Raw genomic sequence first — 17,742 nt, 5'->3', positions numbered from 1 at the left:
AACTCTGTTTCTTCCCTCGGTCCATCATTGCATCAGTCGCTTTGATGTGCCTCAGCGCTCGGCCAAAGTCCCCATCAGCTAAGAGTTGTAACTGCAAGGCGAGCAGAGCTGTAAGCTTTGCCCATTTTCAGGATGAAGAATTGGGGAAGATTACTTCTAAACAGAGGGTTAGGTTTAAAAAAGAAAGGAGAAGTGGTGAAAAGAAAGTTCATGCTTCAGAAATTGTAGCATTGTCAATCATCCTAAAGCACACAAGCTGGTGGTATTAGTTTATGCTTCAGAAACAGCAAATCACATCAGCGCAGAAGCTGAGAAGAGTCATAATTATATTCATCCTGGCGTATCAGGATTTTAATTTTAATTTTAATTTAATTTTTAATTTCAGCATAGCTGGCATGCCTTCACATGAACATAATCCAATTACAGTGTGTAAGAAATATACTAAAAATCTGTATTTTGTTGCAGTTTCACTGAGAAGTGTAACTTACTACAAAGCAAAACTGCAGGTACTGCAATATGGAGGTCAGAACCCCACAGTATCAGTGGAAAGCCTTAAATTCCCCAACATAAAGAGATCTGACAGCCTCCAGCAGAGTTTAATTCATTAATTTCTAAGGAAACTGGAACAAACATCACTTCCTAACTGTGAGACATGAACCCTCAAAAGTCTGACTTTTTGCACCTTTCACTCTTGTGCAGAAAGCCTTCTTCATGATGTGAGATTGAGCTGAAAAAAATCTCTTGTCCCGCAGATGGTGTTCCTGAAATTGTCAGAACATGCATTGTTTTGCGATCTGGAGCTGTTGTTCAAATACACTACAATGCATTTCAAATATCACAAGTTACAGCAAGGAAATCTGTCAGTGGAGAACTTTTGGAATGAAGAAATTATTATTTTTTTCTCATTCAAATGACGTGTCCAGACCTTGAATTAGAAAAAAATGGAGAAAGATTCAGAATGGCTTGTTCATTAAAACTGAGACGGTAGGATTTGAAAAGAAAAGTAGATAATTTTCCGGCTTTGACGTAATGTTTTTGTGATAAGTGCCTGATTACATTGCAACATGGTCTCGAGGCAATGTGAGTTTATTTCTATAGCACCATTCATATGCAGGATAACAAAGGAACAGGGATAAAGTGAAATACAAAAATACACATTAAACAAAATGCAAACATGAGACAAAATTAAATAATTTAAGCAGATAGAAAGCTAAAACATTACAACAGTGAAGCAGGTGTTGTGCTTTTCGTCGTCTTTTAAAGGATAGTTTCTGTTTCCAGAGCTGCATGCAAAGGAAATCCTGCCTCCGTTTTTTTTTTTATCTCTGAGTGAGCAGATCTCTGGTGTTCAAATCTGACCAGCAAAACTGGAAGGATTTACTGGTCAAAAACATTTGGTGCTTTATCTGCAAGTGTGAGATGATTCCCACTCAGTTGGTCAGGACTCTGGCTGCAGCAGCAGCTGACCACTGATGTTGTAACCTGTGAGAATGAAAGTTGCTGGCGTTTTGTGACAGGAAAGATAAAGTTTATAAGCTGGTATTAGACTGACTTATTAATAGATGTTAAAATTCAGATCTGATTCTGTGATGCCATCTTGTGTTTTTAGCTTTCTTTAGCCTTCTTCAGTCTACTTTAATTCCAGTTTCTAACCTTGTATGTCTTGTATTAAAACTCTCTTTTCTGTGATAGGTTGGAACTTCCTCCAATTTATCTACAGACTTTATATTTTTGGAGACACTGATTCATTGACCATTGTGGGTTATAACATAATATAACATATGTCATCAGCATAATTGTTACATCTGTTGCTTTGCTTTATAATAAAAGTTATCCAATGATGGAGCATTGAGGTACCTCGCATTTGTTTTCTCTGGTTTACTAAATCCCACAAACTAGTTTTGGACTGTTGGTAGATCTGAACCAGTTGTAGAAAAGTACCACAAATTAGTAAAATCAAAATTTTAAAGCTTTTGTCGAAGCATGTTGTCTAAATGTGTTGAACGTAGCATTGAGATCTAGCAAAACCACAACAGAAGTTTTTAAGATATATTTTGTAACATTCAGCTCTGCACTCTGAGATGTGTTTTTTTTTTCTTTCTTTAGATTGATCCTTGTCAAACCAAATAAAAAAATCCTTTGTTTCAATTACAATAGTTGACACATGAATGCAAAATGTGTCAATTTCTCATAAACACCTCTGAAACCACAGGCAGCTCTGGAGTCGTGAGAGTAAATTGTCATAGAGAGTAAGGACAATGTGAACAATAGTAAATTATTTTTCAGTGAGGTGACATTGGATGATAGGAATGGATGTGATAGTCGAGACAAATCTGTGGAGAATTTAAAATGTCATTCTGCTTTAACTCACTAAATCCTTCATTTGGCCAATATTCAGAACTCTAAAAGAAAAATGTTTAATAAATGTCTCAAATAACGTGTGAAGAAGTTTCCTTCAATCCAGCTTGAAATGTTCACATATACTTTCTACTTTCTTTGCAGATCAGAATATTTGCAAGGTATTTTTAAACGCTTTGCGAAGAAAATGGTTTGCTTCAAGCTACAAATAGAATCGGTCTGATCCAGCATGTGTCGTACCTGAATTATTGGAGTTGAAATAGACAACATCAAGCTCCAATATTAAAAGATCGGCACCATCTGTGACCCTGACAAAGCCTGCTGCTTGACAGGAAATAAATTCAGAGGCACAGAGCGAGTTTATCTCGGTGCTGCTGAACAAATCTCACACCAGCATTTAGAAACAAATTACTATTTCACCCTCCGGTTGGAATACATTGCAGCTGGGAAGCGTCTGAAGGGAATAACGATAACATTTTCTGTTAACTTCCTGCTTGATTAGAAATGCTAGATTTCACAACTGGAGAAATAATTTAGAATTAGGCAGAAAATAATTTACAGTGATTTTTATACTTAGCAGTTTTACAGCATCTTTGTAGAATAGAAAATGCTGATGGTAGCTATTGTAAAGAATTTAACATTTTTGACAAATTATCAAGAAAATGTTATGAAATGTGTCTTCAACTTTTCAGGCACAGACTAAGAATCCAGTTATTTCTTACAACTTGAATGTCTGTTTATTTATATAGTGACAATTCACAACAAATGTCATCTCAAAACTCAAATTCCACTAAAAATGACATTAATACCTGCATTTTGATCACTTTTAATCCCCATAGAATGACTTCCTTGACATGTAAAATTAATTATAAAATGCTTCTTTGTTCTTTTTAAAGTTTGCATGGTTTTGCTTCTAAAACGTTTTTTTTTCTCCAAATGCTTGCACTCTGAGCAGTTTGTTATAAAAATAGCATGTTTTTTATTGTTTCATGGCAGAGTACGGTTTTAGTTTGGATTAAAAAAGCTTAATTCTTGCATGTAAAATGAAAACTGCTCCTGAACCTAAATGATCCTTCAATTTATTTGGGTCATTTTTTCCATATTTCTTGCTGTTACTGCTGTCAACTCTTAGGTGAACTCTAAAGTTTTAAATGTGCTTTTTAAAATAGTTTCATTTTTGATTTGTTTGTTTCTTTTGTGGCTACTTTTTATGCTACATTCCTGTTGTACTCGTAACTGGGAAATTCCAATTTCCCAGGCGGAAAACCCAACTGGGACGCCCACTAAAGCTTGATTTCCCTCTGGGAAACTGGGAGCAACTCCAACTAGCCTCAGTTATGACTTCAGGCCGACTTTCAATATGGCCGCTCCTCCTGACATCAACAGAAACATTAGTTTTACATGACGCATAAAAAATGCGCCTGAAATCAACTTCCTGTAACTATAAACGGAACAAATTAAAAGTGGCGTCTACTTATGTAAAGTAAGAAGTACTAAAAAAAAAAAAAAGTCTATGGGCGTCGCCATGTTGAAATTCTGACTTCTTAACTTGAATATAGCAAATTCCCAGGTAACTGGAACACACCATTACTCGTGGATTGTCACTGCTGATTACGCCACACCTGTTGTTCATTTTCAGCATCTGCTGCTTTTGTTGTAAATTTCCAAGCTTAACCTCATTTCTTTTTTTAAAAAAGAGACATTTTTATTATTACTTTTATCGCAGCACATTTCTCGGGAAGAAATATCAAGTGAGTTAGCTGCACTACTACCTTTCCTCAAAAAAAGCAGAGCACTTTTCCTCGTTTAAAATGCAGTATATTTTGTGAAGTAATGCAAAGACAAGTCAAAGTTTTCACAGGAGAGGGCCTTCGTTCATAAATATTTAAAAATTTGGACATGACAATTGATTTTTAAATGACCTATAATGATTTTTTTTTCTCTTTGAACTTTATTTGTCTGCAGGTTGTACCAACTAATGTTCTATTGAAGCGGTTTTGGGTGTGTAAGGATTGTTCCTTCTCCCTCCCTCCTGTGTTTCTGCCTCTCTCCGTCTCTCCCTCTCTCTTCAGGCGCTTGTTGGGTCGGTGGTGAAGCCGCTTCTTGTCTCCGGAGCTCCCAGAGAAGGATGGACGTCAGCGGGCGGTAAGAGGTGAGAAACAAGGCTCTGAATATGGGGGTGGGAAGACTGATGTGCAGTGGAGTGAGAAAGATGTGCAGAAGATTAGGAGGGAAGAAAATAGCGAGTGCGGCGATGTTGGCAGAGTGATGCGCGGAGGTGCTGGATCAGCGGGATGTTGGATGCTGTTGGACAGTCCTATTAATCGCAACTGTGGTTTGATCAAGTTCGACTGCTCAGTTGAGTCACAGTGGGTGTTTCTGTGGGGGGGTTTTCACGGATGTTGAGAGTTTTGGTGGGAACATGTCTGAGTGGATGACTGAAGCTTTTGGATGCGTGCGCGTTCAGGGAGTGGATCGTCCTGAGATGAGATGTTTCAGTTTTCCAAACGATCCAATGTGCAGAACCTCTCTTAATTCTGCTTTAGTAATCGCATAGCATTTAACTGTTTTTAAGTTGGTTAATGTGACGTTTGTGTAATTTGACGATGTATAAGGCGTTTCACATTCTGGATGGGGAGGATTCAGATGTACCGGAGCGTTTTTGTCGTAGGCATTAATTTTAGTGTCAAGTTTGTTTTAAAAAAAAAAGAAGTGCATCATTCCTGAAAGCATTGATTCACTGCGTGGAGAATTTTTATTTTGTTGTAGTTGACACATATGTTAAGTGTCCTATTTGTTGAATCGGGGCAGTTTTATCGGTGCAGTCCAGGACTTGCAGGTGCTTCTTGGCGATTTTTCTGCATAAGACATTTGTAGTAATGCTCTGAGGTTAGATTTGTAAATATTCCATATCCTGAGCAATGCTGCCATTTCTCATACTCTGTAGCTCTTCTCACCTTGTCCTAACTCTGCTTGTTACTTCTTCCAGACTTATTTTCCCAGTTTTTTGTTTTGTTTTTTTTGCTCTGCAGGTTCTTCTCTCTTTCTCGCCTTAGTTTCGCCTTTATGTCCTTCATGGCTGGAGGCCCAACACTGATCTTACTTTTATTACCCAAAACTCACAGCTGATCTCTGCAAAAGTGTTTCATGCTGAAAAAACATCAGGGAGACTTTATTAAAGCTCTCCATTCACAGAAACTGCATGGTGACAATTCACATTGACTGGTAGGAAATTTGCTTTGCTGCAATAAAATAAAATGGGAACTAATTGCTAATGACCTTCTTGTTTTTAATTAACTGCATTTTGTTAAAGATGTGTGATTAGATAATGGATCAGAAATTACTTCATTCCATGCTAATTTCAAGTATTAAAAATCCTGCCGTTTTCTGAAATTACATCCACAAACTTAAATGTATTTTAATGAGATGAGTGATTTGATGAGCCAAGAAAATTATTAAATTAAAGGAAATTATATATTTTTTCAAAACAAACAACCCTCAGTCAATACCTTGCAAATCCACCTTTTGCTGCCACTATAGCAGCCTTAGAGTTTTCCTCCACAGTTAGAACCTGAATGGGATTTTTTTTTCTTTTGTTGTCCATTCTTAGCAAAAGCTAAGATTTTTCTTTTTTCTTTTACAATATACTCCCTTTGAAAATATCAAATATTTTTGTGATGTTTGGGTGTAATCTATTGGCATAATAATATGCCCATTTGAAAGAATATCATAAGCTGTTTTGCTACAAATACACATTTTGTGTGCAGATTATTTTTTTAGTTAATTTGGAAAAAATCTACGTGTCTACAAAATTAAGCTCAAAATTGAGGTGCAAAAACAAGGACAGGTAGTGAAGTTGAAGGTGTTTTGATTTTTGTGTTTTAACTAAAGTTTTATAATGAGCACTTGTGCTTTTACTGTCCCTGTTGGCGGGGTTGCTGCTGCTGCTAATGATTCAAAATTATTTTGATGTTCTGTGTCCATCAGGAAGGGGAAACATTCATTATTGTTACCCAAGTTGATGGCACGCTACAGTGACTGGCGACTTTTGACAAACTCAATGTTTTTTCATTAATTAACGACTTGATGATCAGCTCGCTACGGTGCTGTACTGGATTGTTAAAAATAATTAACATTTTAAATTTCAGGAAGTTTTCAAACAAAACACTTCGACAAATTAACCAAACCTAGCAGGACAAACACGTTTAACGTACTAATAGGTGTGAGGGATCATTGTGGATCGCAAACAATGTGTCAGAACATTACCTGCTTTCTACCAACATGTCTGCTTGTTTGCTTTTCTTTTCAGCTCTTAATTTGTCTTGCTAAAAAGTGTAAAATAAGCTCAATAAAATCTGATAAATTTAGTAAATTTTACCCATCTTCACCTTTTCTTGAGTGGTAACGTCATGAACTGATCTCATGAAAACATCTTGCTACAAACCTTCATTCTTGATTCATTTGATCCTGTAAATCTAAATTTCGAACACGTTTTAACTACGATTTATGCAGAAGATATACACATAAATGAAAGCAAAAGCTTTAATTTGACTGGTAACTGTTGCAAATTAAGAATTGAACATTGTCATATAACCATCCAAGTCCACTGATTTGATTGTTTCCTTGATCTGCAGCCACCCGGTGTCAGAACTGCCAACTGTTTAGTGTTCCCTGGGAGGTGGTGGGAATAGGTGCTGCAGAAACCACCAGCTGTGAGTTTGTTGCTCTGCAAAGGGTCTTGAGGGAAACTGATAAAAAAAGACTTTAGAAGCAGCTGGAGATCTCACTGGGTTTCCTCTTGCTGTCATCACAGCATGTGTTGAGATGAAAATGGAAGGCCAAAGTAATATTCAGCTCTGAATGTGATCCAATTTATTGGGTTAATAATTTGAGACTTGCATAATAAATTATCACAGCGAGTTTTTTTTTTTCATCTTTGATGCTGCTTTGTTCTTTGTAGCTGGAAATTTGGACCAGAAAATCATATCTATGTAAGATTAATTGTTTATTCCTGTTTGAAAACAGTGGATTTACTAACAAACATTGATCTTTAATAAACTTTAATGTTAGGTTGTGACCAATATAAAATGTTGGCACAAGTGTACTTAATATTAGAAAGCTGCAATCGGTGCAGCCCTAATTTAAAATGAATCATTAACTTTTACAAAAGAGCAACAACAACAAAATCTGCATTGCAGGGTTAATTTAGTGCATTTTGTTTCAGTCATAATTAAGATTTTGGAGTGACAATCATACATTTTTAATTCCATCTTCCAACTTCATGCAGCTTTGAGGTAAAGTGATGAGAGTGGGGATGTTAGGGGACAAATCAAACCAAATTTAGAACAGACTTGTCTAGCAAATAGGTTCATTTAATTGGACTTCAGCTTTGTCTTTTTTTCGTTTTCCAAAAAAGAGAAAATCAGCAACGCTGCAATGCACCAACAGGGAAAGGTCACTCATTGCAACAAGTGACAAATTGAGGTGCTACAAGCAAACTGCCCTTTCAGTATGTGCCAAGGTTTCACATTAAACTAAAGTTTTAAAATTTATACATTTCTCTGCGTTTGCAGGTACACCTCAGACCTTTTAACTTTTTTAAGTAAAATTCTGAAAACTACTAAAGGGCTAAAAACGTTTGACCCTTTGCCATCCCTCTTACTCCAGAAACGCAATTAGGATGTCCTGCTGCTTAGAAATATTGATTTGTGGGCTAGAATAAAGGACGAAAAGGTGAAAGTGGATTTAACCAAAATCCCTGATAAAGCAAACACGCCACAGGCTCTCTAAATCACACGGTGATAAAGGTGGATGCGAGTATTCGCGTTGAATAACTTAATTTACATGCAAAATGAGCAGTCAGAGCCAGTCTCCTGATACTGATCCCAGTTTAACAAGCCTACATCTAATCCTGGGTGGAGGACGGATCAATCAGTGTGCGAACTTGATCACAAGGAAACAATTCAGGCATTTTGTTGTCATAGCGAGGTGCAGGTTTGCGGCGCCGACCAAACAGATGGTATGTTTGGAATAACGACAGCAGGTTGGAAGCCATTAATTCTGAGATGATTTCAGTCCCCCTCTAATTTGCAATTGCAAACAAACGCCACATTTTCCTTTCCTCACAGGAAGCAGCCCTCTGAAGCTCTGCTGCTGACACACTGTGTGTGTGTGTGTGTATTCTCTGAGAATTTCAGAGGAACAAACAGCTGGCTGATGAGAGCATTGATCTAAAGTGCCAGCTGATGTGGACTTAAATGTGTGTCTGAGCTGCACAACACACACACAGCTGGGCGTTGGGCCCAAATCATATTGGATCAGCTTGCATGAGTTACCTGCTGAAATTTGCCCAGTTATGAACAGCTAACTTACCTATTTAATGAATGCAAACCTGCTTTTCACAATCATTTTCTCAGATCCACACAGTTTTGTTGTGGGGAGCCTCATTCTCTTTTTATGGTTCTATACGGTCATCTTTCTATACTGGTCAAAAAGCCTCCTGACAGCTGTCTGCATGTCTTTTGAGTGGAATGTGAAATTAATCATGCAGCTTTCCTTTTAGCATCAAATTATAGTTATATATTGACTGTGGGGCTAATTGCATACACTGAAGAAAGCACAATGTGCAGCACAAGCTGAAATGTAGGTTAACTTTTCTATATGATGGCAGCTCAGTTTGTTCCACATTTTCTTAAAAAAAAATCCCGATTATTACGCGCTTATGTATCCAAACTTGTAGCAGAGTTTCGGTTTGATGCTTGTAGTTGCTGGATGCCAGTTCTGTTCCAGGTCAGTGACGGTCCATATTGCACAGAGGGTGAACATGCCACGCCTGGAATATAGGATTAAATCTTGTTTGGTTGTGTTAAAAAAGATCAAATTGAAAAATTCTGAATCCTGCTGTGGAAAGATGTTTAACTGGTTTTTGTATGATCAACAAAATGTTTCACTCCACAGGCAAGGCAAAAAAGTTTTTTCTTTTAATGGTATGTGCAAAGAATACCAGTGTCACAATGTTTACACAGCAACAAATGTAGAACATCGTTGCGTTTATTGGAAACACAATTGCAACAGAGTAGTGGACATTTTTGAAATGGGGAGAAAGTCGTTTTACAAATCAATGCTGTGCCTTTGGTTTGTATTCGTCTGCAGTGTTTTTGCAATTTCTTTACCAAATTTGCACATCAAGTTTTTACTCGTTGTTTTGGAGAATGTGCTGGAGAGCCTTGAATGTTAATTTCAGATATTGTAACCGTCTAAATTAGATTCAAGCCTCGACCTGGAGTCCTAAAATCCAGGCTTTGGCAGTCAGTGTGCTGCAACTTTTAGATGTGTCCCTGGTTCAACACTCTTCAATCAAATCTGAATGACCTCCTCAGTGCAGTCAAGCAGGTGTGTTGCAGCAGAGAAGCATAAAACCTGCAGTTGAGGATCCCTGGTCAAGACCACTCTGATCGAATTTTCGGGGGATTATACCACTCTTGTAGCCCTTTTTTGTCTTCATCCTTGTTTCAAGATTTTATTTTCCAGTTTCTTTCCTGTATTCAGCTCCATCCATCTTCATTCAACTCCGACCAGGTTCCCTATCGTGTCTGAAGAAAACGCTTCACCACTTCTCCAAGCATCTTTGCAGGATGTTTGGAGTTGTAGCTGTAAATCTGTCTTGATTTTTAAAGATAAGTTAAAATCAAATATCCTATTTGGATCTCATTTAATCTCTAGAAATAAAGATAAGTGAAATGGCTGCATGTGCTCAGAGAGAAGATGGCCAGAAACAAATTCAAGTTGCTGAAAACGACCAACTCTGTTGCATTCAGCAGATTGTTGCATGAGGATAGAGTAAAGAAAGTACTGAGTTATCTTCTAACATTTTATAACTTTTACTCTTCAGGCATTAGATGAAATTTAGAGTTTCACTCTGACTTGTGTTAATTAAAATTGGAGAAAGTGTTGCTCCATTTGGACTATTTTAGATTTTCAGTCGTGAGTTTCCAACTTCAGTCTGGGAACTGAACTGTCTCAGGATGAAGATGATTTAATTAAAAAAACCTGCAGAACAACTTTATCTATTTTTTTTTTATTATGTTGTATTTTAATGTACAGCACTTTGTATCAGTTGTGGTTGTTTTAAAGTGCTTTATAAATAAAGTTGGTATGGTATGGATAAGACTTGGTCACAGTTAAGCATGTAAGATTCAGGAACAATTTTATTTTTCTTTGGGAAGAAAATTAATAAATATGAAATCCTTTTGTCATTTTTTTGTTTTTCTTTTCTGCTTTTTTAATAAGTCCCACCTGAGATAGAAGTCGGCTATTTTTGGCAGTTATCGGATAGAAGAAACTGCATCCTTTTACTCAGAACTCTGTTAAAGGATGCTTGGAGTATTTTCATACAAAAAGTAAAGGTCATAAGTTTATATAGACTCATCAAGGGTTCATTTTGCTGAGAGATGGAAGCATACGGTTGGTAAAACAACATTCAGGTTCAGCACGTCATCAGTTATCCCAGCAAGATCTGAAATCAGTCCCATAAATTATTGCAATTGAATATGAGAAATAAATGCTTTGGTTTAAAATTGTGGAGATTTGACGGTCATGCTGTGACAGTGTGGGAGGTGATATGGTTTATGAATGAATAAGCAAAAATATTTATAAAACGCTTAAACACCATGCGATGTGCTGCATAAGCAGGAAGTTAAACTGAGAAAACAAGCAGAATTTATGTGTTCATTTCATCCATTCTGTTCTTCCTGACAAACCCTAGGAAAAAAAAACTGATGGAGTCCACCAGTGAGTTATAAGGTCCAATTAATCTGTCTCTCCCTGCAGCACCCTCCAGACACTGAGGAAAGGGCACAAGACGTAAAGAAAGAAGCCTGTCGCTGATAAAGAAGAGAGGATAACTTAACACATCCGAAAAGGGACGCTGCGGTGATGGCTGAAGCACCTCAGCAGCAGCAGCAGCAGGAGGAGGAGGAGGAAGAGGAGCAGCAGCTGCCAAGCTCTGTGGAGCCCAGTGAATCTGATGAAGGCTCCGAGGAACCAAATGAAGTCGTCAGAAAGGCTCGACCACTTCTGTCCATGAGGTCCATGAGCACCATAGACCCAGATGATGACTACCCCAATATGATCGTTTTCAGAAAGGTAGGAGCGAAGAAAACATTTTAAAACTTTATAAGTTGTTAGGATCTGCAGAAGACGATGGGTCCATATTTGAAGTAAAAATAAGCTGCAAAAAATCACCAGAATATAGGCAAAAGTTGTCATAGTGGCAACATTGCATACAGAACACTAAACTTTGGTATATATTTCTATTTCTATCAAAACAAAAGTTAGATGACAAAATCTGTGACTCATATGAGTTAAAGACAAGAGTTTACATGAGTTCATTCAATGAGGAAGAAGTAGTTGTGGAGCTTGTTGTCTTTTGGAGAACTGACAAGATATTTAAAAAGCACAATATGCCAAGATCTAGCCTGCTATCATTCCCAACAGCTCACTTGGTTGCTAGGTAACGTGGCATGGCGGGTGTTGCTAGGTAACGGGGCAGTGCCCACAGATTGTGACTCAATAATTTTGAGGTTTTGGAAATGGCTTGTTTTCCTGACATGAAAGCAATAAAAAGTGGCTGGGTGACTATTACTATTTTTTTTTTATTTAATTTTTTAAAAACGTTCTTAATGTTTTTAGAAACATAGGTATAGCGTGATATTTTGCCCTTTAAATGCTCTCCAGTTTAATGTTCTTTGGTTCATTTCCATTAGACAGCAGAATTCCCTTTAAATGATTTATACATCTTCTTTTTTTTAATGTTGTCCATTTCTTGAATCTGTGTGCTTTCAGACATAATTATTCCTTGTAAGCAAAATGTATATCATAAAAGGGTGAAGGAGAAGATGACCTGAACTCTACAACATGGTGTTGCTGTTCTGTAATGTGCGTTTCATCAGCCTCTAAAGTCAGCATCACCCTTTTTTGTTTTTCTTTGCTAATGAAAGCAGTACAGTGACTCCCATTGATTCCCATGTGGCCTTCACATCCACTTGAGTCATAAAACACTATTTGCACATGCAGATTTATGAGTCAGGTGATTAATTATTTCAATAGATTTAGGTTTAGATGATAAATAAAACATGATCCACCTCTGGTTGTGGTGGATGAGAGCCTGGCTCATTAACTCTTAGGACGGAGAAAATCCGCCTGGATGCTGTTCCTTTAGGACAATGTCCCTTTTTGCAATGTCAATACCAATTTTGCTCTTATGGAACATTGTTACACAGCTTGAGATTCAGCTTTTGTTTTTTTTAGTCCTCTACTGAGACGGTTTATTATTTGACCCTGAACAATGTACTCACTGTAAAAATAAGAGATCTAACTTGTACCGTTTTCCCTGCAGAAATTGGTAAAGTTTGTTACAACAGGGTTAGAGAATTAACCTGCTATCTTAAACACATTCTACTGGATTGTAGTTTACATTGTGTAACAGGATGGGGTCAAATTAGTGAATCATTTCTACTTGTTTTAGCTGTAGTGTGTGGAATGAATTTTAGTAAGAGTTACATTTTATGTTGATTCTAAATTTAAGCAGATAAAATTAAGTCAGGTTTATAGCTTGTTCAGCAAGTTTGTGTAAGTATTACCAGCTCTCTGCTGAAAAAATGCAGCGAAGGCAGCACTGCTAGTTGACAAGATGAAGTGTCACAGATTGGAATTTGTTCTTCGGAGGAAAAAGAAATCCCTATTTTTATTTTTTAGCAGGTTTGCTTTATTTTTATGCCACATTTTGTGCCTCAGCTTGAGTGCTTGACAGCAGGAAGCCTTAAACTTGAGCAAAAAAAGGAGGAAGTTGAATCTAAAATGTATCAGTTTCTTCATGAATATACTAATACTCGTCCAGGATTTGGGAGGAAGAGAAAACTTTTAAAGTGAGGGTTTCTTCTTGAGTGAATTGGATTTAACTGAAAAATATAATTGCAAATTGGTTTTTCTCCCTTGATTGGATTTTTTTAGACACAATTATTGTCCAAAGTCATCTTTATCATGCGATTATGCATATATATTTTGTTTAACCTCACATTTTGTCCTGTTACCACCAGAAACTTCAATGCATTTTCTAATTTTACATAATAGACTAACACTGGGTTTGTGGATCACTGTAAAGTTTTCTACTTTGTCTTAATTTTCTTTTCTTTTACTGTTGCAAACCTAAATATACATCATGAAAACTGTACTAGAAGGGTCTCTGACCTCAGTTTTCCATTTTCATGACCTGAAAATCGTATATTTGACATTTGTTGGATGATGGTGAGGGTGAAAGTGGGGAAAAAGAAATTGTATAAACCAGATGAGTTATATTTTCTGGACTATTTCAGCATTCAGTCTATCAGGGTTTATAAATCTACATCAAATAAAATAAGCTGGAGGGGCAGCAGGAATAACAAGATACCAACAGCCACTGTCGGCTTTGATGAATGAGTTTCTGGTGCAGGAGGGGATAGAGGTAGACGGAGAAAGTGAGGATCAAGGCTGAAACACCAAGAAAGGAAATGATAAAATGATGTTGGAATAGCGAAGAGACAAAAAGCTCAAACTTGCATGGACTGATGGATGCTATGTTAGCAGTACGACTGGAAGGCTGCTGTGAGTAAGCAGCAAATTTCTGCACTGAACAACCACAGCTCTGACACGGCGCTCACTAAAATAGACTAAAATATGGACCAGAATAGAATTTCAGTTTCTCTTTTCCTCCTCTACATGCAAGTGCAACATTCAATACAGACCACTATATTCTTGTCGATCGTCTTGTCAATCGGGATCTCTTGCTTTTCTCTGCTTCAAAACATGCAATAGAAATAGTTTTGCAGCAGCTTTCCTGGTAAAAGTATTTATGAAATGTAGTAGGTGTCGGTAAGTGATGAAATGTAAATGACTATAAACCATATTTTGTGTAATTGAGTGGAATGACAAAGAATAAAAATCAGACACATGGATAATAGAAGTTGCAAAAAAGTAGAGAAAGGAAATGTCTGAATTATATGAATTTAAGAGGCAATCCTGTCCTGACAGTTTATAAAAAGTCTTCATGAAGAAGTGAAACCAGTCAAAACCTGTCAGTTTTCACAATATTTGTCAATATTTATCAGACTAGTTCTTAATTAATGAGCTTTTGAAAATGTGGAATTATTCCCTTAAACAATACACAAAGAATGCACTAAAGAAAATGCTAAAGCACATTTAAAGTTTGGTGCAGAAAATGTGAAACTCTTAGGTTGTCTTTGTTTTTAGAGGAGAAATGGCTCTGCACATCACGATCAAAACACGATACTAACTGTGAAGTTTGGAGGTGTGGGAGCTGTCTTTTGGGACGCACTACCAACAGTCTTCACATAATTTGTGGAAGGATGCATGCAGGAATGTACCGGAATATTCTGGGTACAAATTTCAAGGTGGAAACCTGAGAGCAGGAGCTTAACAATCATCTCAGAAGTGAGGGAGATGCTCTATTGAGAGATTTACTGTCATCTCGCATTCTATCGCATCTCTCCTTAGTGGCTAAAAACATACAGTCACTAACAACCACAGTGCAGCACCGGATATAGTTCTATATACTAACAACATATAAAGTTTCAGCTGCCAGTTTTTGCTGAGTTGACACAATTGCCCACAACTTGTTGTACAGAAATCAGAGAATTTGGTGTAGTACTAGTATTAGCTAACTAGCTAGGACTGTAACATTTGTATACTTGTTAACTTGCTTAAAATGACTGGTGAGCTAGTTGAAAAAATGTAACTTTTTTTTATTTTGCTAGCTCTTGCTGATTTGCTGAACATAATACTGACATAATGTGCATCACTTCTCAGCAGCATGTCTCCCAGGAATCCACAGAGGCGCTGGCATTTCTATGCTCATGATAATGACCTTAGGGTGCAAAAACATGTTACTGTACGATATAAACGGATTAAACGGCTGTCGCAGTCGTAAAAAGTGTAGGGCTTTTATGAAATATGTATGTCCTGCACAATAGTCTAGGATTTCTGCATAAAATATCAAACATCCACAGTAATGTATCAGGGCTTGGTGCTGATGGTTAACTGTCTAAAAGTTTATAAAAACCTCCCAGTTTTACTCTCTGACGTTTAACTGAGCTGAAGTCAGTTTCTAGTGGTTTGAGGGTTAAATAAAGGCGAGATGATTCTGGGTCAGGGCTTCAGGAATAATTAGGCAGAGAAATGAAGCCTCTCTCTTCTACAGAGAGCAATTTAATCTGCTATGCAGATGGTGTTGGAAAGGTGAACAACTTCACCATTTCCTCCTCCTACTCTTCCAACTCTTCTTTTAATCACTCTGGTTGATGCACTTTATACATTTTTGTGTAAAGTATGTATTAAGTATTTTTTCCATCTAAACGTGAGGAAGATTTGATTTTTTTTTTTGCGCATTCTTAAATTTAAAATCAGTCCCTGGACGGACTCTCTCTCAAGTTTTATTGTAGCTCTAAGATTATCTGACATCAGACATTTGCAGTGCTGTATTGCAGAATTTTTCAAATTCATTGTATCATCTTAGTTCCAGTTCTGTGTTACTGTATTCATTTACATTACAAGAGGCTGCTTGCATGAACATGGCCTGCAGATGATTGTAAATGTGAAAAATTTTACCTCAAAATTCACATTTTCCCCCGTCAGCGTACATACACAGAGATTATATTGGGTTGAGGAGATTCAGTGCCGTCGACAAGAGCCAAGAGTGTTGACTCGCATTTTTTCCTGCATGAATTCAAACCTGTCAGCCAGCATCTGCTCATAAACACTGCTTGGGCCTGTGTGTGTATCTGTGTGTGCACATGTCATAAGGGAAGAAAATGAGATGCAGTGAATTTGTGTATGCAGCTTATTGTCTGCGTGCGTGCAGAGGCGTGTGTGACTTCCGGCATATTGGGCCTTCATTTTTATTATTTGCGATTTTTTTCAGCGACAATAGCAGCTGTTGAACCGAGAGCCTGTTTACTTATCAGCCTGTTTGCACACACACCCTCCCCATATTTTTCTTTGGGCCACTCTGAATGGGCTGCAGGCTTTGGATGCTGACCTTCGCTGAAGTATTCAAAGTTTTGATAAATTTCAACAGCTTCTGTGTGTATAAGCAACTGACTTTTGTTTTATCAAAGAAGGAAGCCTTTAAGATAAAATGACAAGTGACTTTGGATAAGAAAAATAAAATTTGACTTTATATAGAAAAGCTATTATAAAAGTATTTAGTTTCTTATTGAGCAAGTTTATCGAGTCCATAGAACAAAATAGAGTACATCTCTATATCCTTGAAATACCAGCTGCATTTTGAATTAGCTGCAGGTGATCAATGAAGTTTCTTTTTTTTTTTAGGCAAGTAAACAAAATTGCAATCATGGTTTAGGTTTACTAACTTTTTCTTCATCCATCCAAACCAATAAGTCACCAGTTAAATGTTGGCCACAAATGTTGAATGATGTGCTTTATTTGTACAAATAATAAGGATTCAAAGAATTTAAGCGATAAATCTACTGTGAAGCTAATAATCTAAACAATATCCCTAAACAAAATGATATGATGGAATCGAATAAGGCACAAATAAAATGGGGGCCAAGACCGTAAACATGAAACACTCCATCCTTAAGATTTACCAGAAATCATTGGAAGTTCTGTTTTTAATAAATACTTAGTAATAATGCAACTAATCTGATATACTAATTTCACCTAATATGCTAACTCTGAATGATCTGTAGTATCAAATACTGATCTACCAGATTTTCAATATTTTTTTCAATATGAGAAAGCTTAGGTAAAAGGATAAACCTCTTACTAGCTGAAGAATCTGCAGTATTTAAGAGTATTCAAACAGCAGTTTTACATTTTCCTCTGACTAGTTTTTGAGTTGTTTTTCTGTAAAATTTATTTAATGACAACAAAATGCTTAAAGGACGTGATGGAGTCTTCATATGGTCCAAAAGTTTGGAAAGAAGACAGTAAATATTTTTAGGACTGCAAGTCGAGGAAGCAGCATGACATGGTTAGAGAAAAGGTTTAGAGCAGTCTTTAAATTTCTAAGGTGATGCGAAAGCAGTCCTAATTATCTGCTGCTAAATGAGCTTTCCTGGTCAAACAGACCTGACGTTTCACCGAGATTAAATTTATCCAATCGCCATCTTGATGCATACAGAACAGAGATTAGTCTGGTTTAATGCCATTATCGACATCCCTAATCATCTGAAATCAAACATACACATGCACAGTCATGCTGATTTTGAAGAATGGTCTGTTTTTAAATTTCCTTAAAATAAAATGGTGCACACTTTTTTGTCATTCAGAAACTGCATTTTATTTGCAGATTTGATCCTTAGACAATAA

General features: G+C 36.9%; 1 protein-coding gene across 2 annotated transcripts in view; it reads left to right on the top strand.

The window, feature by feature from the left end:
* Positions 1 to 3,610: 3,610 nt before the first annotated feature.
* Positions 3,611 to 17,742, top strand: part of LOC106928324 (regulator of G protein signaling 6-like) — a 73,372-nt gene continuing 59,240 nt past the window's right edge. The window contains exons 1-3 of one of the 2 annotated variants that reach the window (XM_088002071.1): positions 3,611 to 4,109; positions 4,431 to 4,510; positions 11,198 to 11,502. In XM_088002071.1, the coding sequence (XP_087858197.1) occupies positions 11,293 to 11,502 (210 nt within the window). In that variant the 5' untranslated portion in view covers positions 3,611 to 4,109; positions 4,431 to 4,510; positions 11,198 to 11,292. Of the gene's footprint in view, positions 4,110 to 4,430; positions 4,511 to 11,187; positions 11,503 to 17,742 lie in introns of both variants that reach the window. The other variant, XM_088002072.1, reaches the window with a different exon arrangement.

Source organism: Poecilia mexicana, unplaced genomic scaffold (assembly GCF_051168715.1).
Source record: "Poecilia mexicana isolate PSO_F unplaced genomic scaffold, ASM5116871v1 scaffold_21, whole genome shotgun sequence".
Taxonomy (NCBI): domain Eukaryota; kingdom Metazoa; phylum Chordata; class Actinopteri; order Cyprinodontiformes; family Poeciliidae; genus Poecilia; species Poecilia mexicana.
Note: the sequence above shows the minus strand (reverse complement) of the source record. Positions and strands in the feature narration are given on the sequence as shown.